Here is a 10,642-nt window from a genome sequence, read left to right on the forward strand (position 1 = left end):
AACATCTAATGACCATAAATCTTTTATATCCACATCTTTTGTCAACATGGAGATAGACAAAACGGCCAAGTTTTCTTTATTTTCAGCGTTGTTCTCCTTTGGCGGCATTTTACCCATCAATGTCCATCCCAGATGTGTTTCTACCGCTGTTAATCCACTTTCTGTTTGGTGTAATCGCCCTGTCAGCAACTTTCCCGCTATATCGGCGCCAATGAGGATGGATACGCACTCTTCTTCACTATCGACATCGCTCATTATAACGTCCCGTTTTTTCAGCTCTTCCAACCACGCACCTCTTTTTACACATGGTACATTCGAGCAAATCACTTTATCGCCGAGCGCTTCAAAATTGCACCAGTATGTTCCATCGAGATTCCCGACACGCACTTGGAACTTCTGGTGCGTCGCGACATCCGATTTACTTCCGCCGAAAAGTAAATGCACCATATCTTGCTGTCCATGCGGTTTATAATCCAATTTTTCAGCAAGTTTACTCAACACATACGAGTTTTGCGACCCGGTGTCGATCAACGCACGAACGACAACATCCTTCACTTCATTTCGCACTCGCACCCTTAGAGTCTGCATGAAAGTCGCGGGAATTTCGGCCGATGAAGCTAAAGCGCATTCTTTCGGAATGTTGACTGCACTTACCGAGCTTTCTGAATCGGACCGCGAACTCGGACGATTTCTTCGTCCCGGGCACATTATGTCCACGTGTCTCTTGTCGCATTTTGAACATTTCAATTTCGATCTACAATGCTTCTTTATATGTCCGCTTTTCAAGCAACCGAAACAAACGCGCTTAATTTTTGCCGCTTCTTGTTTTTCCGATAGCGGCATTTTTTCCGCTTTGAAGCACTGTTCACTCATGTGGTTCGTTTTTTCACAAAAAACACACTTGTCCTCTTTCACTACCGAAGCAAGCAGATTCCGCGCACTCGGCAAGTTCTTTTCTGCTTTTCGCTCCCGTTCCGGTTTACCGCCTATGTCGAATCCCTTTACGGCCATAGAGATTCTCAGTTCGTTTTGAACCTCGGATTCCAAGAATCTTATAAGTCCATCGAGTCGCGTTTTTGACACATTCGACGCCTTTCCAACGTTACCATTTTCAGCTGCACTGTTAGACCGCTGCCACACTCGTAATAAGTCTTCTGGTAACGAGGATTCAACCAACGGATAAAGCATAGCCGCACACTTATCTGTCGTAACGCCTAGAGTTTCTAACGCCCGAATATATGACTCGATTCTGTCATAAAGCGAAGCGAGGATCACTTTTTTCTTCGCTACGGCATTTTCCAGAACCAATTGCAATAGCTCTCTCACATACACCTCAATTTGCAAATCCTCGCGCCCGAAACGTTTTGTCAGACCTTTGATGGCCTTTTGATAGTTTTCCCCTACCGGAGGGTAACTATTCACTAGATCTGCTGCTCTGGATCCTGGTACCATTGACTGCATCAGATACTGGAACTTGTCCTCATCGCGTAGTCCAGTGTCCTCGTGAATCTTGCTGAAAAGACTCCAAAATTTCAGCCACTCACGAATATCTCCGCTGAATTTGGCCAGTTCCACTTTTGGAAGATTGCACCTCGCTCTGGACGTAGAATTTCCACTGCTGCTGACACTTTGAGCCTTTTCTTGAATCGAAGCCATCCTTTCTTCGAACATGCATCTCGCTGTCAAGAATTGGCTCTCGTACCTTAAGTTTTCCTCGGAAGTCTTTTCTAAATCTTCATCCTCAATATCTTCAGCGATGAACATTTCTTCTAGGATCTTCTTGGAAATTTCTTCAAGCTCCTGGTGTCTTCTCTCTAGTCCTTCAAAGGCCGATTTAATCTCCACCGTACTTGATTTTTCTTGATCCATCAAGGCGTTCAGGGATCTGAGTGCCTTCGTGAAGGAGATGCGACTGATCGTCCTCTTCCTTAGATCCATTTTCGAACAAAAATTACCTCCGAATTCCTACACTAAGTCCTGTCACGGTCGCCAGATGTTGAATTTCGAAATAGGAATTTATAGGAATATTCGATCTCGGACAGGTAATTTTGTGGGTTGGTAAAAGAGAGATGAGCACTTTCACTACAGTCTAGATTTTTATTCACACACAAGAAATATACAGTTAAATCTATTTCAAAAAGGTACTCACTCGTTTTCGTCGTAATGTGGAAGAGACCCTTTCTGTCCGAATCCGCTCATTTTATCCCTTCATCCCCACTCGTTTCTAAACTTTCTCGACTTCTCGGTACTGACAGAACCCCACCAACCCTGAGGTTCGCAAAGTTGTCAATAGGGGAGGCGTTGCCAGATTTAACATGAAATGTGAAGTAATCACAATTAAATAAAAACTTTTAATGGTTCTCACTACAGTAATACATACCTGTTGAGACGTTGACAATGGTCATATCTAGATTCACCTCTTCATCAGGCTCTCCACCTACGGCCAGCACCGCAGAATAAAGCTGTCCAAAAAATTTTGTCAAATAGGTGAAAAAACATAATAACAGTAAATGTAAAAAATTACATATTTACAATTTATATACAGGGTGTTTCCAAATCAGAAGTGAGAACCTTGGAGATGTTAGTATCATTCATTTGCTGTCGTTTGAGCTATATTTATCAAATCAACAGTTTCCGAGATATTTGAGTTTTTGTGTTTTCAAAAAATTTCTCACCTTACTTAATTTTTCGTCAATTTTTTTCTACGCTGACCAAGTTTGATCATAATTTTGGATTATTTTCATCAGAAAAAGATATGATACATATGAAAAAAGCAAAACTTTCCTGTATTAGATGTTGAAAAAGAATAAGTAGAAATCAAAATTTGGTATATGAAGAAAAGAAAAATCAATTTCTAATATTGATTTGCCTGCAACTTTCGAACTCCACAATCCATGTGTGAAAAAATTATTTTAAAAACTTACTAAATTACTTCTTCATTCTCTAAAAAAGTTTTCGTTAGAATGCAGTCACTAGTTTTGTTTCAAAAAATTTTTTCATAAACAACCTTTTGAATGTCCAATATGAAAAATAGTTAATGAGTAATCAAAAGGGATCAACTTTCAAATCATACTAATTCTTTTTCAACATCTAATACAGGATAGTTTCACTTTTTTCATACGTATCATATCTTTTTCTGATGAAAATAATCCAAAATCATAATCAAACTTGGTCAACGTAAAAAAAATTGACAAAAAATGAAGTAAGGTGAGAAATTTTTTGAAAAACACAAGAACTCAAATATCTCGGAAACTGTTAATTTTGGTTATAAATAATTATCGCTCAAACGGCAGCTTATGAGTGATACTAACACCTCCTCCAAGGTCTAATTTGGAAACACCCTATAAATATTGTATATATATTCATAAATACGATTCAAGATACACTCACATTTGAAGTCATGTATGAGTTTGTCTCACTACTTATCTCATCCTTTTCGGGACTCGGGAATGTTAGTAATCCGGCAAGTACTAAAATTTATAAAAATATATATTAGTCGAGTAGTTAGTATTTCATATTTGTGAATATGGACTTGAAATAATTAAAAACATCAATTGAATAATCCTGCAACTACATCATTGGATATCAGTACTTATAATAAAAATGTTAACTATTTCCATGAGTTAAAATAAAATTCAGATGTGTGAATAATATGGTGAAGCATTATTTTCCAGAGGAAATAGATGGTGACAAATTTTGAAGACATTGAACTAATGAAATAAATTATTCTGTATAAAACCATACAAGTTTCATCAATTTCAGAACCACTTGTGGATTCTGGTTCATACACAGTTTGGAGCTTTGGTTTCCTCTTCCTCCTTTTGCCTCTTCCCTTTTCTGCCTCTGTTTCGGTGTCATCCGCCTTCCTCCTGGCTTTTTCGTAATTATCTACAAATAAAATCAGTAGAGCCTATATGCACAAAAAATTCATATCATCCCCTCTATTTCTACTTACCAGTAATATATAAAATGGTTCCTGGATATTGCTTCCACTTCCCATTTTTCTTGTCAGGCACTGTCCGTTTGCAAATTAAATTGCTGAAATTTTTGGTGGAAGGCCACCAACATAAGCCATTTTCCACTCATGAGGATGGCACTTCCGAAATGACCTCCTCATCATCATCTTTCTCCATAAATTTCACAACTGTGAAGGCCATTCTTAGAATCTATAAAGAAAACACGCAGAAATTGCACGGTTCAAAATTAAGCAAAAATCAAATGAAAACTAATGTGGCCTTTTCCCAGAATTTAAACCTTTCACAAAAAAAAAATAAATCCAGTTTTTACATAGAAAAACTGAATTGTAGAAATAGCACACAAAAAGAAAATATATCAAGCAGTCCCATTCAAATTATGAATGATAGGAATAATAGCACTCTGTTTGGTGTCTAAGGGCATCGTAAGACATTTGGCCTTAACAGATGAAATAGGAACATCCTTTAAAACCGATATTGCCGTATGATCTATTTCGAAGATGTTCACTGAATGATCGACTTGTGGTTTCTCGAACAATGGCACAGTAATATCTAATACATGACCACTCAAAATTATTTCATTCACACGGTTGAGTTTATCATTATAATATTCGAGTTTTTCAACATACAAATATTATTTGGCCGCTGCCAACTTAGGAATAACTTATCATACACTTGCACAGATACAAGTTCAGAATTTGAATATTTTAATGCAGGATACAATTCACCTTCTGGTTTTTCTTTAGCTTGGCTTTCAAGAACTCTATTAACTATTTGACTCAAAGGTCGATTCGCTGTTTTTGTTTTGAATTTAATTTTTCCTATATATGCAAACATTGTAATCTGCACAAAGAGCCAGCAGAAGTTCTCCGTTCGAATTAATGCTATCTGTGCCGTGTTTCCCTATAATTCCCGGCCATAGTTCTGAGTCTTGACATCTGCCCACTCTGGTGTTAAAGTCTCCTAGAAGGATAATTCGTTCCCGTTTTGGGATTTTACTTAATGTAGCAACGAGTGATTCGTAGAAAGTGTCATTTGATTTGTCAGAGGAGTTCAAAGTGGGTGCGTATACTGCAATGATGTTCGCAAAAGTGTTGTTTGCTGCAGGAAAGCGAAGGGTCATTAAACGTTCTGAGATACCAACTGGATTTTCGGTTCGTTTGGCGGCCAGGTCGTTACCATGTTGTCTGATTTGGCCTTCTGGCAAGCCCTTCCAGAGAAAAGTATAAGCATGTTCTACCAAGCTACCTTCGTCCGAGAAGCGTGTCTCGCTTAAGGCAACTATTGCAATGGATGTTCGTTGCAGTTCCTTATCGATTAGGGCAGTACGCCTCTCTGGTCGGTCGGCCTTGGGGTTGTCTAGCAAGGTTCTGACGTTCCATGCTACAAAACCTATGTGCTTTTCATTGGTTATTGTACGATGATTCACTCGCTCAGGCACCCTCCCCCGGAGATCGAATGGGAGGGTATTTTACCTCCGGATACAAATTTTGTCCTGTTCGAATGATCCATCTTTTTGTAGGAGCTGCGTTAGAAGGTGTTTTAAAGCTGCACTGGTAACGCTGTCAGTGCAACTTTGGTTGCGGTTGCGACTAGATTATCTTGTGGCACAGGTAACCTGAGACGACAAGGTCTTAGACGTAACCTAAGCAACGCATAGAGCCATTTCCTGCTCAAGCCGATGTTTAGGCTAGGTAATTGTGGGAAACAGAGTTGTACCGCTCATGTTCGGTCGCCAGAGCCTCGTTCGTATGAACAGGGTGCACCGCGAGTAGGTGAGGTTGGCATTTGAGGGGAGAGGCTACAAAACGCATCCTTCCCCCTTACACCCCATATATAAATATTATAAATCATGCATGACATTACTCCTCATGTTATCACGATTTACCATTGGTTTGGTCATTGATTGTACTAGTCATTCCCATATCGTACTCTTCATCGATTTGACTCTGGGTCATTGAATCATTGATCGAGAAGTCATTGGCATTTTTGCCACAAAATAGTGAACTATCAATTTTTAGACGAATGTCTCGATGTTTGCGGGATTGGTAGGTTTAATGACAGTAGAAATAAGTATCATATAGAAAACATGGTAACGTTTATTCTATTGTAAGAAATTAATATTGGTGTTGGTATATTCAACATCTATACCTCATACATTTCCTTATATATTTCCTAATCAGATAGCTTCAAAGTTTTTTTGTTGCAATCCGGAAAACGACGACGATGGTCGTTGACCACTTGTAAGAGAAATTGTGCCTGTTTTTCATTCTTCGTTAAGCAGTTATTGTATTTTTCGATTGAAGCAATACCTCGCTCCTCTGAATCGTTCACAACAGAAAGATCTTTGAAAAAATTGAAATTCTTTATATAACAGTCACTATTTGTCCACAATGTCCTTCCTCAATAGAATCATACGGCAAGTCGAATGTTTCGAAGAGTTTCAAGGATTTTCTTGAGACGAATTCATCCAAATCCTTAAATATAAATTAATTCAATTCAATTCCTTCAGAAACATATCGCTTATCTTCGATATTCCTACTCCCCCTATTTTGACGTATGGCTACACACATTTTTCTTTTTGTTGCCATAGAAACACTATTGTCGAATAAAGCTTTAAAAAGCTCTTTGTAGTCACTTCTTGACTGGGAACCTATTTGAAAAAATATTCTGTGAATTCAAATTTCGGGAGGTGAATATTCCACTGCTTTGAAAGTAAATTATTGTGATATACCTTCAAAATATTTCTAAGGAAATTAATTATATCAAGTCTTTCCGTTTCTACTGCCTCAACTACAATTTCATTTGTCATACCACTTTCATAGTTTGATTGGTCGATTTCTTTCCAAAAAATCTCGAACCTTCCAAAAATTGATACTTTAGGCCCTGAAGTTGTGGTCCAGTAAACGGTCCGCCTACACTTTAGCGGAAGTCGATTTTTTGTAATTTTATGATTTTATTGTGTATATTCCGACGAACTGAGTTCAAAAAAAGCGGTTTCAACTTTAGGAAACCAGTGGCTCAAAAGTTACGCCACTTTGAAGGTTCAATGTTAAGTCTGATCTGAATGACATTTGACAAAATAATGTGAACCGCATCGAATGAATTTAAAAACTTACAATTCAGTTATTTGGTGCCTTGTTATTATGGTCTATAATATTTCACAACTAGTAATACGGTTGAAAATTCTTCACTCACTTAGTAGACGACGAATCCGAAGCTCAATGATCAACCAATTCCTATCACTGCATTCACGTTACTTTTTCGATACAACACTACAGTACAATTCTTTTCACTTTTTCATGAACGAAAATAATCATGAATTCTTTATAATTGAATTGAATTTGCTCTTTTCATTCTAAATTGTGTACGAACTTCTGAATAAGTTTTGGCATGAATCAAAGTGACAGAGACTAACTCGAATTCATCAAAGATTATAGAGTAGAAAGATAGGAAACGCCCTCATACAACAACACCGAGAACACAAGGACTCGGCGCTTGCGTGTGACGTCACCACAGGCAGGCAGAGCGTTGGACCTCGCATCGGACCACGCGAAGCTCGCTCATAAGCTGTCAGGATTTTGGATTGTTTAAGTATCAAAAAAGAGTCATTTTGGAATTTTTGAAGTGCTTCCAGTTTAAAGAGGGTGCCAGTCGTCAACTGAGCACTTCTTCGCACCCCATTCGATTTAATTATGGAAAAACGAAGTTTCAAAGCAAAAACCAATTAGGTATTAATGAGACCTATTTTGACAAGGTTTGTAATTTACGACCTTTACATGACGCTAATCGATCGTTTGATTTCCCACAGTAATTTTTAAGAAGAGTGTTTACTGTGCAGGTTACCACAATTTTTGCAATATCAACAATCGTATGAATATTACATTTGTGATCTATATTCAAATGCTCGTTTTCTGAAAGAAATTTCATAATATATTGAGTGAGGAATGCACGTTTATTATGAACCGTGAGGAAAGTTTCCTCAAAATCATCCAAAATTTTCGTAAAGATTATATATGCATTCAAAACTATTCGTACGATAACGTCGTGGGGATAAAGCAATTTTCCCCGGCTCAAACTTTTGATGAGGTTGAAGTCATCTTCAACAATCAACTCATCATCATATGTTATATTTTCCTTACATACTCTGCACTTAATTTTTTTTTGCGTGATGTAACAACCGTAACCTGCTAAATAGGTGATTACTGGAATTTCATCACTGACATTGTCTACGTCACTTTCGATTACCATGATCTCAGGATTGAATGAATGGTTTTCTACATTTTCGTCAGAGTTATCAATATTTTCGCAAAACTGTTTAATTTGAATGTGGCCAAAGGTACGCGATTTTAGGGTGAGTAATGACTGAATTCTTAGTCTCTTTTCTGATTCATATAACTGTCGCAAAGAAATATGATATTGGCCACCTGCAAGCTGCCTGTAACGACCAAATCTATTTTCCAGATCATCTGTTTGAAATTTGCCTAGAAGTACATAATTCATTTCGAGTTCACTGAAACAATACTGTACGAGTTCTGTTATTCCGTACAATGTGTGCGTTAATGCTGTATGAGTTTGGGCTGATAATTTATTAGAAAAAGGTGTAGCTTTCCATTTTTCTAACCAGGCTAACATTCGATTCAAAAACAGGAATTTTTCATCAAAAAGAAAAGTTTCTGCCGTTAAAGGCTCTTGAAATTCGTCGTTCAAGCGTTTTCCTTTAAGAGGAGTTTTAACATTCACGATTTTCCACCACTTAACTATTATATCAATAAAGGCAGCAGTATCTTCGGATTTATCAATTTTGGTCCCAAACTGCCTTAACGCCTGTACTACGGAGGGGTTAAAAACTTTAAGGGCCAAAGAAACATTCTGCCTTTCCATATTAGTAGGAAACAAAGCTTTCAAATTCAAAGAATAGCCAACCTTTAACATTTTATCATATTCTAATTGGTGGAGTCTTTTAAGAGATTGAAAGGCAGCTGATTTTACGACGCCATTGTCAAAGTCGGGATAATTTAATATTTGATCCGGTTTTGAATTGAGCCAGTTATTTCTAATACATTTAAGCAAATGTACAGAGTCAAATAAATAAAAAAGAGGTCGTTTTTTATCTGTGGGGTGAGGATAAACAATACTCAAAATCTTCTTATCAGAAAAATTACTCATTGCTTTACTGTTTACAGCATTGTTGTCACTAATAACGCAGAAAACCTGGTATCCAATTTCTTCTAACTTAATAATTACTTTCTTAATTAATGAAAACACAGTAAGGTGATCGACTTTGGAGGTAGGAGTAATATGTACAACTTCTTTTAAGTTTGACATAATGCTGGATATCATGAAAACAAACGCAGAATTTGCTAAGCCAGCATTATTGAAGGCAGTTCCAACAATATTTCCTGCTTTGTAATCAAGGAATGGTTTAATATGGATTTCGTCCACTAATAAAAGAACATGTTTCTCACGGTCCGATAAAAGCTTGAATAGGTTTTTCGCATAGCTAAAACACATATTTCTTTCTTCCATAGTAGGGTCAGTCAGCAATGAACTACAAACTGATTTTACTGTATCTGGATGTGGTAAAATGAGTACACCAAAATGTCTCAAGTATTTATAAGCATGAGGACTTATTGTTAGGAGGATCGAGGCTAAAATCATAGTATTGTTTGAATACCGATATCTTGCTTTCTTAGTAGTATGTAATTTCAGTTGCTCGGATAAAAAAGCTAGAGCGCTGACTGAAGCAGAATTATTTTGAAAACTGTCCTCTACATCTGGAATAGTCAATGAATCTAATAAATTGGAAATATGTTTTAAAATATTTTCATTTTTATCGCTTTGTTCAGAGCCATTTTCTCCATTCTGTTTGTCTATATTACATAACAAATCTTTGATGTCATGTATATTATTGGAAGTGAAGGGGGTCTTCAAATCGGGTTTAATGTCCTTTCCGGGTATTCGAATTTCGCATTCATACAAAAAAGTTTGAACCTTCAAATCAGAGTTTATTATTACAGAGTATGTAATAACAGGCCCAGGAGAATACTTCATTTTGAATAATGTCACTTTCTGCATGTCATATATTTTGAACCAGCCTTCAGGTAGTTGAAACAGGTTAAAAACAGTGAGAAACTGTTCGAAGTTAGAATATGAAGATGATTTCTCATAAGCTTCAAATTCGATTTTACTCTTTTTGATAGCCTCTGCCAAATTCTTATTTTCCAAATCACGGAGTTTTTCATCGCGACTTGAACGCAATTTGAGAGTTCTCGATAAATAAGAAGGGCAATTTGGAAGTTTGGAGGGTACGGCATCTCGTTTTAGTCTGGGAATTTTTAAACTTACGGTTATAGACTCGCCAGTTTTTGAATCCGTTGCAGTAGAACAAGTAATTATATTTTCTTTGACAAAATGTAACTCACAGACCCTACTGAACTTCGATGGAGAAAAATTTTCCCTGTGAATAGCTGCCAACCATTTAGCAGACATGCCTGCATCTGTTGGAAAACGGAAAGCGTGTACCTTAGGTCCATTCTTATAATTTCCACGGCATCCGGGCACACAACAGGAATATGGCATCTTAAATATTGCGATAACACACCTCAACACAAAAATTCAACACGAATTAATCCCGTTAAACTGAACTACGAGAAATCAGGGGAGAA

General features: G+C 37.2%; 1 protein-coding gene across 1 annotated transcript in view; it reads right to left on the minus strand.

Moving 5' to 3' along the window:
* Positions 1-3,562, minus strand: part of LOC123306947 — a 28,061-nt gene extending 24,499 nt beyond the window's left edge. The window contains exons 1-2 of the mRNA XM_044889149.1: positions 3,391-3,562; positions 2,381-2,462 (exon numbers count right to left, since the gene is read on the minus strand). Coding sequence (XP_044745084.1) covers positions 2,381-2,462; positions 3,391-3,402 — 94 coding nt within the window. The 5' untranslated portion in view covers positions 3,403-3,562. The remainder of the gene's footprint in view (positions 1-2,380; positions 2,463-3,390) is intronic.
* Between the last annotated feature and the right edge of the window lie 7,080 nt (positions 3,563-10,642).

The sequence above is a fragment of the Coccinella septempunctata genome, chromosome 2, assembly GCF_907165205.1.
Source record: "Coccinella septempunctata chromosome 2, icCocSept1.1, whole genome shotgun sequence".
Classification (NCBI taxonomy): Eukaryota; Metazoa; Arthropoda; class Insecta; order Coleoptera; family Coccinellidae; genus Coccinella; species Coccinella septempunctata.